The sequence below is a fragment of the Ambystoma mexicanum genome, chromosome 1q, assembly GCF_040938575.1.
Source record: "Ambystoma mexicanum isolate Mex_15411 chromosome 1q, UKY_AmexF1_1, whole genome shotgun sequence".
Classification (NCBI taxonomy): Eukaryota; Metazoa; Chordata; class Amphibia; order Caudata; family Ambystomatidae; genus Ambystoma; species Ambystoma mexicanum.
This window is the reverse complement of record NC_090922.1, coordinates 983,745,536-983,762,285: the sequence shown is the minus strand read 5'-3', so window position 1 is coordinate 983,762,285 and position 16,750 is coordinate 983,745,536. Positions and strand designations below refer to the sequence as shown.

Here is a 16,750-nt window from a genome sequence, read left to right as displayed (position 1 = left end):
TATCTTTATTGCCTTTTATTGCAAAATTCTAATAAAAACTGTTAAAAAAAAGGATTTTTAAAAGGATGCATAAGTAATTTATTGTGAAATCATTGTTTTAATGAAATCTGTTTTCTGTATATACCTCTTTGAATAAACCAAAACAAATAAAGGAAAAACAAAAGGATTCCCGATATGGGCATTTCAAAAGTTCAAAACATAAAAAAATTAAACAAAAAAAAGAAAGTTTGTATTTAGTTTGTGCACTTTTGGTCAAATCGACCAATTACATGTACATATACATATGTATGCATATGTGTATGTGGGGGTACGGGAGTAGAAGTTGGAGGTGAGTTTTGGGAGGGTGGTGGCGTGGAGTAGGGAGGGAGTATTGGTGGGCCATGGGCCCTCCCCATAACAACAACAAAAACCTGTTGAATTCGGGTCGACCAAAAATGCACTAATAAAATGCAGACGTTCAAATGAAAATCTTTCAAAACACGTACAACCATTATATTCACAACCTATGTGTAAACTGTCCGTGTGCCCTCCCGCCTCCACTTATTCCTCCTGTGGCAGTGACAAGCACTCCATAGTTGGCAGCCCTTGATCTAAGATGTGTCTGATTGTACTGTGGTAGTACACGGTTAAGCACCCTAAACACTCCTTCAAACTGCAGGAGATGCATAGAATACCTAACGAGCATTTGAGGTGTAAATGAAACACACATATGACATCTTAAATGGAGGAGCCAAACACCTCCATTTAACTGTAGGATTAGTAAATCAGCATGAATAAAGTACAGAGAGTTACTTAGAATGTCATATTTCACTGCATAAAAACACAGGAGTAGCACTGAGAGTGGCAGGAACTGTATACGGAAACTGTACACGTGTTAGCTTAAAGAAAGCAGTTAGAAGCATATTGAATGTATAGATACATAGTTGATTATAATTGTACAATGATAATGGCCTATTTTCCAAAATGAATTCAAATTGGGAAATACTTTAGCCTCTCAGCTTGCCGATGCAAGGCCGCGGCTAGCCAAATAAGTCAAAAGAAACTCTGCAAATCATCCATGCAAGGCATGACCACAGCTCCAGTTGGCCATTTTGCATTACGTAGCTTAATTAGATAAAAGACTCAAGCAGACGTCTGAAAGGGCTGCATGTCAGAACCACCCCCTATTCTAGAATAGGTGATGTCCATTATTGAACCAAGCATTGCTCAACTTGCTTTATTTCATTAAAACATGCTGCAAATGATCTTCCTCCATCTCCAACCCCTATGATGTCTCCTCTCTTCCTCCTGAGACATTGCTCGATGACTCTCCCATCTCAGGAAACAAAACTGCCCTACCAGGCACATAACGCCAAGAGACACAACATTTTGGTCTGGGACCACCATGTTCCAATCAATATTCTCATTCTGTTGGAAGTCAACCTCCTTTTCCTCTTCCAAATCTCTGCCCTGCTTAGAACTTCAATTTCCTTCTTCTTAATAAATAAGAACTAAGACAAATGACTTATTATGGAAAACACATGGATCCACTCAGGGTTCACGGACACACAAAGGAAGGAGACTTTAACAGGGAAGGCCCTGTGATTCATATGCAAAAGGAATGCTTTTTTAGGGTATAGAAACATGCGGAAATACAAAAGGGAAATGTATAAATGGCTTTTTGCTTATTTGGGGGTTAAAGTCAAGGTAATGGAAACAGATAGGTTAAGTCACACAAGGCCTAAATGGAAAATACACTGCCAAATAAGATTAGGGATACCAAAAAGAAAGGGGCTTCTTTTTGATTTAAAAAAAAAAATAACCTTTTTGGGCTAACACAAGATGACAAATGAACAGGGAAAACGACAAGGGGAACATTTTGGGGATTTTCGACCAAGGAAGGCAAGGCGGAATATGTAAAATTACAAATAGGACCTAATAAATACGTAAACAGACTAAAGCTTTCAAACAGAGACCAATAACTAAGGAGATCTGAAAAAGAAAGATCACCAAACTGCTCCAGAGTCTACCACTATTCCTCTGAAACCGAAGTTCTGTGTTTGCTCTGGAAAGTTCTGCTCCCACGGACTAGGTAAACCCACAAAGAGACAGTGACAGGAATGTGGTCCGTTTATATGGCTCCCAAACCTCACAGAGTACAGCAAACCACGGCGGGTGTTTCCGCGTCTCCAACTGGCATGCTGAACAGAACCCTACCTGCCCGAACCAGCGCAACTGGTGCATGCCCCACTGTAGTCTGCCAGAGAGTCCTGCTGGATCTCATAATACAAAGGGCATATTTAAGTGCCAGGCTATTATGTAAGTCTATGCAAAAAAGGACGAGCATACTCGCCCTTGGCACTTAAGAGGTTAAGTTGAAACACTTGTGTATAGGCGCGTTATAAATGCCATATCATATCATATCATATCAAGGCACGAGCCAGACAGGGGGAAATTTCACTCAACCTCAACTTTGGAATAGATCTCCTGTACCTATCCACCCACATAGTTATGTAGTTGCTCCAACTTGTGTATCAGGTGATGGTGTTGTTTAGCAAAGACTACACATTCTATTGTGTTCTCTTTTACGATGGAATACAAACAAATATTCATTCCATACTTTACAATTAAAGGTCGTACTTACGACGTGCCCAATTTCAAATGAACTGTGTGAGTAGCAGATGGGCGAGCAACCGTTTTCATTGCGACGAGGAACCTCAAGTCATTGGTGCAGTCTTGAACCAAAACACAGTAGCAAGTTGTCGACGCCAGGGAGCATTTCATGCTGCGTTTATCAAAAGTAGTGAATCTCTGTTCATTCATTTCACATTCAACTGCAAGAGACAAAGTTGGTCTTTGAATCTAACAAAAATAATAGTGATAATATTATTCAGTTATGTTTGTTTCACATTTAAATCTTACTCATGGGACCAAATGTACATCTGTTTCTTGCACCTGTATTGTACAGGCTACACAAGCAAGTAAAAGCAGGCGAAGCAATGGGAACCGAATACCAGCATTGGCACTTGAGAGTTCATGCTTCAACCTCAAAGCTTTCCAATGGTGCAGCTCAGGACTGCACACAGGATATGCAGAGCACATGAATACAGAGAGGGACGTGCTTGCATATGTTCTCCTATTTTCAAGCTTTCAGGACTAACCAGCAACAGCCATGTGCAGGGAGTGGCACAAAGCAAGCGTTCCCCTGCAGATGACCACAGTCATCAAATGTACCAGCACTGTCCTAAAGGTTTCCATGACCACATTGTCCATGCAATCATAAATGGAAAACGGTTATTTAAAAGGGCGCAGGGGATTTAAGGCCTAGTATCTTTAGGTTTACAAGGAGTCAATGAATAGCTATTGGGTACATGCTTGAGAAATAGTTAATTTTGCAAGGAAGGTCGGATCTGCTGCAGACCTGTTGGCCTCCTGCCCTGGATTTTGCATCTGTGGATATGGATTGGAAGAAATGATAAAAAGGCTCACAGTGGACACAATAGAGATTGAAGCAGGACATACAGACGATAGATCATCCCAGTGGATTTCTTTGATCCATTATTTGTTAAATCCTGGGTGAGTCTCAGAGCAGGGCATCGCCAGCATCCGCCTGATGAAGTTTTTGCTGTCCATGTTTCAACTTGACAGGCTCCTATTAATTCAACACAGGTTCTTTTGGATTTTTCCAGCTTTGTTTTCAGTGGCCGATTTTACCAAATGATAAAATCGTGCCTAGCACTAGTGCTAATGCCCCTGGTGACAACTTCAAGCACTTGGTTTTGAGCGGCGAACCTAGAGACACTTGCAATCAACTTATAGGGGGCAATTTGCTGCTCTCCAAAGATAACTCACAAGGTTGAGCTGGTGAATTCGTCATTTCTATTGGGGTTATGTTTATTATGTTATGTTGATTTATACTGTGCACCGCTACCGCCCAGGGGCAGTCTCCAGGCGCTTGAGAAGTTGGGGAAGCAACATTGAAGATACTCGGTCTATAGCAGTGGTTAGTTCCCACACTCAAAGCTTGAAGCTGCATAGTCCACTGCTCCCGGGGACATCATTAAGGGCAGACTTGTGGTGTCCTGATGATATGGAGCCATGGGTGTGCCTCCTGCAAAATGCTCAGTATTTGTGGTCTGGTGTCCTCTGAACATTTGTTTCTTTCAAAGTTGTGTATTTGCATCTTTCAGTTTCTCTCTAGACTGTTTGCAAATGTGAGCCTTAACTTTACAGTGCATTGCATGGCTGTTTATGCAAAGCACTTGGCTATCTACAACAGCAGACATCTGCATCCATGAATCCATGATTCGGTTCCCTCTTGACCCAAGGCCACCTTAGAATGGCAATATTGTGCCATGGGCAAATAAAGATGTCCATTAAATACAGTGGCCGTATTGGACAGTAGTATATAGAACAACACTCCATTTTCCAGGGTCAAACATATCACTTTATTCAAGTGCTTATTCTATGATCAGGGATGGGGTGGAATACAGGCTGCGGTATGTGCTTCCACTATATACATTATCAATCATGTGAGCAGTAAAGTGCATATGGTGTTAAGGTGATATATATAATGTATATATTTGCACTTTTTTGAAGACTGTCAGAATATATTTGCACTTTTTTTGAAGAAAGTCGGAACCCACACATTGTAAGGCTTTATTAGTTACAGTTCATTATGGAACAGCTTAAGGCCCATACTATGTGTATGTTCGCTTTTGCACCGTAATGTGGATATGCCCTTCTCTTCTTTCTATCAGGCCCAATTAGAATCCCTGCTGATGGCTGATGGGTGTTTTACTTCTGCCTCTTGCCTCGGAGCACACATTAGCTCTGTGGACTTGAAGAATCACGAACAGCCATGTTCCTGCACTTCAAACGCATTCCGATAGGCTATGCCCTTATTCTGCAACCATTCATCAAAGTATTTTACTATGATTTTCATCAGCCCTGCCCGGGATATTTAATCAGCATGGTTGCTGCGAGTTGTGATTCAAACATCTAATGAGGCAGAGGTTGCATACCCGGCTTCCCCAACCTCGTTCAGTATGCATATTGTAGTGCTGTACAGTGCCTCAGTATGCATACTGTACTGTACAGTGCCTCTGATATTCAGTATGCATACTGTAGTACTGTACAGTGCTCTGATGTTTAGTCATACAGACTGTAGTACTGTACAGCGCCTCTGTGGTTCAGTATGCGTACTGTAGCACTATAAAGTGCCTCTGATGTTTAGTAATGCATACTGTAGTACTGTACGGTGTATCTGAGGTTCTGGATGCACACTGTAGTACTGTGCAGGGCCTCTGATGTTTAGTAATATTAGTAATGTCAATTTGCATGAACATTTCTAATTGCCTTCAGGTCTGCCCCAAAGTACATATTGAACAACATGCAAAGAATTAAACAGTTTGATTTTTTGTTGTTGCATGTATTGATTCATAGAAACGCATACATAAAAAAACAAATACATGGGAAAATGAGGCCACATTCATGCGTGAGGCGAGGGGGATTGTGGTGTGTCATGGAGCATCACCGTGTGTTGTCCCGAGGGCAAAGTGAGAGATACTAAATGTGTGGGGCAATGGAAGCAATTAAGTGGAAAAGCGAAACAGGCGAGGCTTGTCAGTGGAGCATTCACAGGAATGAGTGCACATTGTCCTTAATGTGTTGGGGTTGCAGGTGCTACCTATGACCTCTTCATCCTCCAGGGTGAATGGGTTGGAATGGGTAGATTAGCCTTCCTTGTAACTAGGGGGGCAGTGATAGATGCTACCATGGCCAGAAACCAGGGTAGCAAGGAAGGCTGGGTTGACAAGCCTGCAGATGTCCGGCTCAGACGTTTGCATAGCTGTGGGTGAAGATGCCGCAGGCGATGCTCACAAAGGGGCATGTGTCATGAGGGTTTGTCGTGAGGGGCTCAAAAGTCGGGTTGAGTGGGCAGAGTGTCAAAGAGAGGATGGGGTACTGTGATGATTGATATAATTGCAGAACGGTTGTCAGTCCCACCAGTGTTGGCAGCAGGCTACTGGGGTCCAAGTAATGTACTGTAGCGGCATTTATCATGAGATCTTCATGCTGGGGTTATTCCTCAACAATGTATTGCAAATCTATCACAGACAGTGTCTCCTGTTTTAGCTGCGGAGCTGCAGCCGGCCTTTGTTCTCCGTTTGCACCATCTACCTTAGCATGGACACATTGCTCCTTAGGCAGCATGAATGTCGCTTAAGGCAGAACATTTTTGTGCAAATCCTGTGCATCCACAAGCACAGGGTACTCAAACTTCACTGCGGGTAACAGACGTTCTTGCAGGCACTTGAAGGTCTTAATTCTTCATATGTGAATTACATTCCTGAATAACCTCAGCCACATCATCAAGATCACTTGCAGGTTCTGATCCTCTCTCCATCATCCACATGATGCTATTTTCCTCTGTATTTTGGGGCACTCCCTGCACCCCAAATTGTTGGCAGGTGGGTGTGGCCCTGATCTTCCATCTACTCCATGATATCATAAAGTGTATCTAGAGGTGGAGCCAAGTACCCCCACCCAAAGCTCCTCCCCCATGTTGTCTATATGTTGGGAGCCAGAGTGTAAAACACGTGCAATGCCAGTGAGAGTACCAATACCAAAGAGAATCCTGGAAGTAAGATTCCCATTGAGGAAGCCATACATGCATATGCAACAATATGATGGCCATTTGAATGAAATCCCGGAAGAAGCGTGAAAACTGAGCAAAAGATAAGATTGGTGATGTTATAAAGAGTACAGCTGACGCACCCAGAAGAGATGCACAGACGAGAGGACATAAACATTCTACAGGCACTCTCAAGAGGAGATGCCAAAGATGAGCAACATTTCGGGCTCGAGATGAAGATTCTCATGCTAACAGAAATAATGAAGAATGTATCAAGTCGCTTTACAATTGTACAGAAGCAGTAACGCAAGTAGACAAAGTATTCTTAAAGGTTTTTTATGTAGTGAATAGATTGCGGCGATGCACCAATGTATATGCATGATAATGTATGGATGATGGATGATTCCACAACTTACTTTAGCAAAGCTATATGTTTTCAGTGTGTCAAAGTCAGAAATCGGAAATCGGAAAACTTAACCAAGGAGGTGAACCAAGGAAGGGCTTGGCTGGCTCAACACCAAGAAGACAAGGCCACCTTGGGGCCAAACGTTCGGAGCAGTGGTTACAGAATGTGTGAAAGAACACAACTCCTGTTTTCGGTGAGGAGTGAGAACATTGAAGATGTCAGAGGTTCATCATTTAATAGTATTTTAAATACAGGACTCGAAAACATGGTCTGCATTCACGTAGTTCCATGAAAACAGACACTGGGAAGAGCTGTATCGAAACCTAGAAGACAGAGTATGCCTATACTCCCTCATATATTTCGAGCGCAGAGAACATTTTCAAGGCTAAGTTCAAAGCTTAATTGACTGGCAGACTGCAAGGGTGATGATAGATGACAGGCTAATTTGTGGGAAGCTATGGTTATGACCAGCCCACCAGCACCTGGATGTTAGCCTGCGTGTGGTTTGCATAGGTGGGATATTACATACGGAGGGGTACAAGGGTGCCAACCAATTGTAGAGGGCAGCGTAATAGAGAGCCTTATAGTTTGTATAACCAATAGGACATTGTGTATTTGATGACATTCATAGTGACCTGCACTTTAGTAGGGCTTAGTTTCCCCACCTGATGTTAGAGACCCAATCACCTTCCCTAACAAGTATGGAGCGTATACCTAGATGTTCTCTGTAATCCTTTCACCTTCCCAAATAGGTTTTTGTAATTTGCCACGTAGATTGACGAGCTTTCATTATAAAAGTTGTTTTTTTTTATGACATGCATTGAGTGTGAAGATCGAGCAAATTCGTTGATGTTTGTTGTAACTCCCTGTTTTAGATAATTGATATTAAAACAGTTACACTTTGCCAACTTCCTGAGTCAGTTTGATTATTGATGTTTGAGTATATTCTGCATCTCCATCCATCTCAAAGTATTGCTACCTCATCTTAAAGGGCTGGGTTGGAAACCCCACTTCATGTATATGGCTCCCACAATAGGATGTCCAGCACAAGCAGTGGCAACACATGGTTTAGTGCTAGTGAAGGAAACATACTGCATGCTAGTATAATGTCAAGGACCCTCAGGAATAGGAAGAACACAATGAACAGTACTGTACCATGTAGTATCAACCCCTTTAAATAGCACGAGAAAATGAATTAAGAATTTGTGATGGGAAGGAGTTTATGTACTGTAATAGGAAGCATGCAAGTAACAGTACTGTTCCCATATACACTATCACACTCTTCCAATGCTAATAGAAAATGAGAGAAACATTTTTAATGGAAAGAGCTATAATGGTCTTTAATGGGAAGCAAAAAAAAGGAAATACAGTTTCCATATGCCATGTCAAACCCTTTCAATGCCAATAGAAAATTAAACAGTTGCATTTATTTATTATTTATCAGAATTATATAAAGCGCTTTTCCTTAAGAGATGTAAACAAATTACAAACAATGAGAAACAATGCATTAGATTATAAACTGAAAGTAATCATTATGTATTTTAATGGTTCTGAAAGGAGAGAAGACACATTTTAGGAATGCAAGGAAGCAATGGTAGAGTGGAACAAAGAGAATAGGGAATTGAATATCAGAATTTAGGAGCAAGAGGGGTAAAAGAACAAATTGAGACTTGGCATGGGGAGGAGCAGTGAGGGATGGCTTGTATAAGAGAAGATGAATAAAGATCAAGCCAAGGCAAGTTTAGGACAAAAAAAGAGCTTCAGAGGCTAGGAAACTAAGACAAGGATGTATCTTTGGGATGGATTAGAGTTGGCAATAGAAGGAACAAACAAGAGATTGATGGATAAAATATGACACCAATATTATGAGTAGAAGATGAAGAGAGAAAAGGTCAGAAGGTAAAAAAGATTGTAGAAGGAGGGAGACTGCTTTGAGGGGAGTGAACAGGGAAAAATGGAAGTGCATTCCTGGATGAATTAAAACACAGAGAATGGTTAAGCATCCATGACTTAATATCAGAAAGACAATTATAAAGAGAAGCATGAAGTTGATCAGTAAAGGGTCAGAAAGAAATAGAGATTTGAGAATCATCAGCCTACATGCGACAGCTTAAATAAATGATTGATGAAATGGGATAGTACAGAGAGAAAATAAAAGAGGCCCAAGAAGTGAACCTTGAGGAACACACAGATGAAATGGAATAGTGGAAACAGTATCTCCACCCCAAGACACACAGTAGGAGAATTTGCAAAGATAGGACGAAAACCAACAGAGAGCAAAAACAAAAATTAAGATAGATGATAGAGAAACAAAGAATAGAGTGATTCATCATATTACAAGGGGTACATAGGGCCAAAAGAATAAGAAGTTATTATAAGTTAGGGTGATGAGTTGAAGTGAGAAAATCAATGAATTGTAAGGAAACAGTTTCAGTCAAGTGGACGGAATGTACACCGGATTAAAGTGAGGTAATGAGACAGATAGAGTCAAGGTAGTGGGATTATTAAGAGATATGTCAACCCTTTCTAAGAGCTGGAGGGATGAATATTGTTTTTTAAGAATAATCAGGAGAGTAGCAATCCAAAAGAAAGAGGAAAGGTCCAGAGGAGAGCAAACAAAAAGAATGGTCAGATAAGTAAGGGAATAAGGATATAACAGGTGAAGGCACGCCCCTAAATGCTCACACCTGATTCCTCTGAAATGGATTTAATCTTTTCTCTTTGAGCCGTACCCAGACTGTTTCTGTGCCCCCTTTGGAATCTTCTCCTGTTGCTTTGGACTACAGAGTCACGCAGGGGTCAGCTCTTTCGCCCCTTTTGTTCAATTTATATATGTTGGCTCTTGCAAAATTGATTGCTAGTCACGACATTCACTTTTTTCTTATACCAATGACACTCACATTTTGTTTCGACTTCATGCTTCTCCTACTGAGCTTCCACATAAGCTTAAGAACTGTCTCTCAGCAGTCTCTGAATGGATGTCTACTAATTGGATTAAGCTAAATGGCGACAAGACCGAGGTACTCTTTGTTGGCTCTGCCTGCTCTAGTTCTTCTTGGTCTTCTGACTATTGGCCTTCCTGCCTTGGCCCTTGCCCTGAACCTGCCATGGTAGTCAAAAGCCTGGGCATTAAAATGATGTCTTTAGGGTCCAGATCTGCCCAAGTGTCGACAATTTGTCAAACCGGGTTCGCCAAACTTAGAATACTGAAAAAGGTCCTCCCGATTGCCTTACCTTAATGTGTAAAATTGTCACAGCCTCCATTATGGGGTCTATTGATTTTTGCAATGGGATTTATCTTGGTCAGCCCAAATTTCTAATTCAACGCTTACAGATTCTGCAGAATTCAGCAGCCCGTCTTGCTCTGAATGCGCCTAGACTTGCCCACTCAAAGGAACTCCTCTGTCAACTCCATTGGCTCCCTCTGAGAAGCCACATTAAATTAATGCTTTATGTCTTGTTTATTGAGCTATTCAAAAAGGTGGGCATAGTTTTTAGAATCTAAACTGACTCCTTATAAACCCTGCAGAGCACTTTGCTCGGTTAATCTCTCTCTGCATTCCATGATTTCGCCGGGTCCGGGCTGGAGGGTGATATTTCTCTGTGCCTGCTCCCACCCTGTGGAATGCTCTTCCAGTTGCGATCCACACTATTCTGCAGTATTTTCCTTTTGTAAGCATTTAAAGACTTTCCTGTTCTGAGTGCTTCATGTTTGCCTACCTCTTGCTTCTCACCAGGGCCTTGATGCCCTTACCGGTCTTGTTCACACTCTATCAAATTTCTATACAATACAATACAATACATCAAGGCCCAAGTTGCTCTTGCAAGTGAAAGAAGTATTTATTTCAAAAATAGGTGCATCAGCAAAGAACTCTGCTGCCAAAGAATGTTCTTCCGAAAAGTGTAAAGCAGAATCTTATAAGGAGATATAGCGTCATAGGTGATGTCATTGTATACAGTAGAAACCCATGTGGCTGGTAGGTGTGACCCTGTACATGGTCGGCCTGCTTCATAGGGGATGCCAGGTCATTGGTCCCAGCCCAGTCAGTCTGTCTTTCATCACATGGATCCTGCTGGGCTCATCGTCTCCAGGGGACCAAGGTCGAACAAGCAATTAGCTACATTTGCTAATAGTGCTACTCTATCATTATACAGTGCACCTGGCAGACTCAAAGACTGGCACAAGGGGAGTCTCAAGGTCACACTAACTGACACATACTTCACTCATCCTGATCACGTCCCTCGGCTTCCAAGGATTCCACCCTCGCTTTTCAACTGTACCTCGTACTACAAACCATGTCATTATGAAATAAAGGTGTGATGACCATACTCTCAGATCTTTTATGGTTGTTTGGTTTATGGTCGGCGGACTGGGGTCAACTGGTATCTTGGAATTCTGGGGTCTCGAGACTAGGGCAGTTGTAGGGGCTATAACTCATAGTTGGCTGGGTGGGGGACAGAGGCCTACCCTGGCCTGCTTGTGATAACAAATACACTAAGCAGCCCAGTACTGGCTCGTGGCCTTGCAGGGTACATTCATTCTAGAACAAACATATTAGCAACAACTTTAGAACAAAGAAGGGTTTCTGTGGAAGTTGACCGCCTGGGCCTCTCTCATCAGTGCTTGGGCCTATTCAGATTTCCCCTTCAGGCTCGCGACCTGTGTCTAACACATTAAAAGCTGAATGGCTGTGCAGGCCCAATGCTTCGAGAATGGCTACTTAATAGCTTCAAAAATAGCATTTGCTCAAATGCGTGCACTATGTATAAATATCTAAATTGTGTACAATGTTAAGATCATGTGGGGACTTTTAGGGTGCCCCCCCTGGTCTATTATAGTTCTTTCAATGGGGCTCACCTCACCTTAAAGTACCTGCCGAGGGGTGGGATTGGATCACTCACTTCCCAACATTCCCCCCTTTTATTACTTCTACCTTAACACCCCCCCAACGCATGCACTCATTCTCCTTTTTCACCACCTCCTCATACGGTGGGATTCCCTTCTCAGGTATCCAGGCCCTACACACAGACCGTAGGCTTTGCCCTGATCACGCATACTGCTCAGCCTTCCATGTCATATAAATACATTCCCCTTAGCATGCGCCACATCTAGATAGAATTGTAAATGTCAGCATATGCCGCACTTAGTTGGAATCCTCAACATAGCCTGCGTCGCATCTAGATAGAATTGTGAATGCTAGCATATGCACACATAGAGGGAACTCCTAAGCTTAGCATGCGCCACATCTAGACAGAATTGTAAATGTCAGCATATGCTGCACTAATTGGAATCCTCAATGTAGCCTGCGTCACATCTAGATAGAGATGTTATCAATGATTAATATACGACTCTCCTGCCAAGCCTAGACCAAGCGTGCAATCATGAATCAATAACCAACCCACTAACAATTTCACTCCTCTGCATACACCTCTCAAACTCAAACACAAGCCTTCAACACAGCATACCGCACAAACTTCACTGCAACAACAAAACACACCCCACATAGACTTGCGCACAGCATACAATGATTACCAACTGAAAAACACCCCAAGCCCAGCCAACGGACCCACCGGGCTGAGGCTGCCAACAGCACATCACTGCTATATTGCACTTCTCCAGCTCATTCCCACTAACTCAGCCCCCCTCTCCCTTTTTCAGAGCTGCCAGAGCGCCAGGTGACCACTCCGGTGGTGATAGTGCACGGTACAAATATCCTTTAACATTAACGTAAACATTGCCTGCCAAATTCACCCAAACTTCCATATAATTCTCATAGCCAGGGGGTGGAATGATAATGGCGTGCCACACACCGTCTACTTCGTCACCATAGGGGATGGGGTGGTCAGTCTGTATTTGACTACGTTTTGTATTGTGAGGTACCTTTCAAACTCCAATTGACACCATCATCATTGCGTTATTAGACACCGCTTTGGCACAACACCAGTTGCCCATTTGATAGGTGCAGAAGATGACCAAGATGAACACTATGACAGGCACCAGCATCTTCACTATAGCACCCAACCCGGACAAATTCGAATGCAACATCAAATCAATTGTTCCCTTGTATTCCTCCTTCTTTCTTCATGCGGATTCCTAGACCATGTACAGCTGTGATTAAGTGAGATAATGCCATGTTCTCGCAATCTTTGGGAGGTATGAATTTGCAGCAGGAATCGCCAATTTTTCAGCACATGCCTCCTTCCATTGCTGTCAGCATATCGAGGAGGCATCGATTTTGCATCGTCATCAGTCTCAGGGCACGCAGCTCAACATTTATGACATTGAATGCATGCATAGGGTCGTTTGCCAATTGGACTAGTTCCCAGCTCACAATTTGCAGCCATTTTACACTGGCCACTGCCTGCATGCCGAGTAGCAGTAGTGAAACAAAGAAGTTTCTGCTGAGCTGAAAAGGCTGTATTCATCAGGGATTTCAGCGAGCATTGTGGATGAGTCTCTGGATAGGTAGTTTCATCTCTTCTTCCTCCACAGCTTCTCAGAATGCCCTTTTCCAGGTAAAATTTGAAACTCTGGTGCTGATAACGGGTTCTGTTCTTCAAACATAGTAAAAACGTTGGTTGTTTGGTGTTTATTGGGTATTTTTCCCCTATTGCAAATGTTCTTGTGGGATTGCCAATAGGGCTGAGTGCAGCATTGCCAGCGAATAGTAGCCCCTCCATGATGGTGTGAGGTGCAAGTACGCTTGTTGGCCACAGACCCAGTAGTAATCCATCACTTCTGCTGTGCCTCCTTTCTGGTCTGGGATCAGGAAGGTCTTGTTGCAGCATTCGTTGGAGCCAATGAAAATAGTTCCTTCACCTTGGAAGCAAAGTTCATATGTTGCTTCTCGGTGCACTTTTACTGCTTTTTCCATTGCTGCAATCCATGTCAACTTTGTAATATACTCTGTACAAATTTGTGCGACTCTTCATACCCTAGGAGGCCCTCCACCATGCAGCTGGGTGTGGTCTCATGCCATCTGTTGCTTATATATTTAAGTCCTTTGATCACCAGATATGGTTGTTGCAAGCATTTAATGTCTCTCAGATTATTGTTACATCGCAGGGGAGCTGGATCCATGAGCTCTAGTCATGCGCTGTATGCCTGGAAGGCTTGAAGGTGCCCTTGATCCTACATAGCACAAGATGAACCAGGCACTGTCCCAAGGTGTATCCAATAGCGAAGCCCTTTTACTTTTACAGCGAGGGGGGTTGAAAACACCACTTCATAGGGGCCATGATATCTGGGATTATTCTTTTTTCATTTTTTCAAACAAAGCTCCTCATGTAAATAAGTTCTCCAGGCAGCAGCGGTTGGGTGTGCGGGGAGTCTGTCACTATCGTGTCCGCAGTGCCCAGTGCGTCCTCTTGTCAGGGTGGTGCAAAATGTTGGGAGACACATTTAATTGCACGTGTTAGGGTTGTCAAATACTCTTTAAATTCCTCACTTAAAACCGCTGTTGCTCTATGTGCATCTGATTCTTTTCTGAAAGAGGATATGGGTGTGCTCATGCGCTGACCAGTAACCACTTCATGGGTGATAAATGGTCCTTGCTGGGTTGTGTGTGTAAACTGAAGAGAGCCAAAGGTAAGCAATGCAGCCAGTTCTTCTTCAATGTGGTGCAAAGCTCAGATAGTTTGCTCTTAAGAAGCCTGTTGATCCTCCCTACAATGCTGTTGGCCTGGGGGTGATACATTGAACAGATCTGGTGCTAAATGCCAAGTAGTACTATGATCTCTTTAAAGAGCTCATTGAAAAAATGTGTGCCGTTATCGGACCTTAACACATTGCTCACGCCCCATCGGGGGAAGACCTCATGGACAAGAAATGTAGCTGCAAATTTAACATCTGCTGGTGCACAAGGTCCTGCTTCGACCCACTGTGAAAAAGGGCAGAACACAACAAAGAGATAACGCAACTCATTGTATCTTTCTCCCATGTCCTCGTAATCTATGTGCAGCTCACGGAAAGGCTCAATAGGGCGGGGCAGAGTGCCTCATAAAATGTTTAAAGTCATGCCTGTGCTGAAACTCCAACACGTGGTGCAGTGTATGATCATGTTAGTGAGGTGCTCCTTGATATTGGGCACAAACCAGTCCTCCTGTATGTCAGCTGCAATGTGTTGCTTTGAGCTGTGGGTGGGGTGGTGAAGTTGGTCGAAAGCTACTGTCAATCGCTCATGAGACATTACTGCTTAACCAGTGCTCTTCTGTCTCCAAAATACATTTCTGGGATTGTTTACACCCTCACTTTACTCCTAGCTCCTTTTCTTCATTTGGCACTTTGCTCTGCAACTCAATTATCTGTGCAATGAACACTGCTGTATATGGGGTGTTCTGATGATTATTTGGTGGCGTGGTCACAACATACTCGACAGGTCTGGGTACCAGGAGATAAGCTGCCATTTTAGTCGCCATGTCTGCGGCAGTGTTTCTCAGTGAAATTTCACCTTTGTTATTGGTCTGGGTGGCACAAACTTGATGACCGCCACTACAGAAGGTTGGGACACTGCGGAGATCAATGTATCTAGCAGTGCAGCATGTTGTACCAGGGAAACGGCCCCTCTCTGGAAGCCCCTCCTTTTCCACTGTGACATACCGGCATGCACTGTTGTAGTGACATACGTCGATAAGTGTCACGTGACACCCTTGTGATGCATGCAGTGCTTCAATGAGCGCTATGAGCTCTGCTGCTTGGCCTGCACAATCCATTGGCAATCTTTTCATAATCAATGTCTCACATTCCCCTACCTCAAGGTGCACCACTGCAGCACCTGTATGCATCTGACCTGTGCCCTGATCAATTGTTGCTGACCCATCAACGAAAATAACCTCCCCCTCCTCCAATGGGCTGTCCTTTGCCATAGGGGATGTCATCCTTCTACACTTCATATGTCACAGACTCATGCATTGCAAAGTCCTCTTCAGTAAACATTTCTGTAAAAAAGTTGCAGGGTTGACTGTCTTGCATCATACAATGTGGATGTTTGGACTTGAGAGGATAATCTCATACGCTGAAGCTCTCTGTGTGTTCAGGGTAGATTTTGATCTTTCTAAAATGGTGAACACATACAAAGTGACAGAGCACCCATCATGATAGTGGAACTTTTCTCTATCACAAATGCAGCTGCAGCAAGGGCTTGCTCACATGCAAACTGTCCCTGCATCACTAAATCTGGAGTACCACTGTATTAGGCCAATGGCTTGTGGCTCATTGTACTCTTCTGGGTCAATACTGCAATCATAACTTGACAGTTAGAATGTGAGAATATGTCAAATTCCTGAGTGTAGTCTGGGGTCACGAGTGCTGGGGCTCTAGATATCACTTCCTTTAAATCATTGAACTTTTTTTATCATGTCTGTTGTCCACTCGACTTTGTTATTACTTTTCTGTGATTCCTTGAAGTCCTGCAGGAGCGGTCTGGTACATGCTGTATAGTCTAAAATCCATGCTCTGCAGTAGTTGCATAACCCTAAGAAATTGTGCACGTCTTTCACTGTGGTGGGTCGGGGAGTGGCAGGCACAAATGCTGCTCAATCTGGTATGATCCTCTTGCCATTTGCTGATATTAACTGACCTAGATACAGCACTTCCTGCTGGCAATATTGTAGTTTCGCCTTGTCAACCTTCTACCCCTTATGGGCCAGTTGTTGTAGGAGTGTGATAGAGTCTCTCTGGCAGTCTGCTCACTGTCACAATGTACAAGCAAATCGTCCACATACTGGAT

The 16,750-nt window shown here is 43.1% G+C and overlaps 1 protein-coding gene across 1 annotated transcript in view; it reads right to left on the bottom strand.

Annotated features, from left to right (window-relative positions):
- The window catches only part of LOC138559733 (vitellogenin-like), a 1,213,840-nt gene that overhangs the window by 155,523 nt on the left and 1,041,567 nt on the right, over positions 1–16,750 (bottom strand). Inside the window, exon 31 of the mRNA XM_069642739.1 lies at positions 2,624–2,813. Coding sequence (XP_069498840.1) covers positions 2,624–2,813 — 190 coding nt within the window. The remainder of the gene's footprint in view (positions 1–2,623; positions 2,814–16,750) is intronic.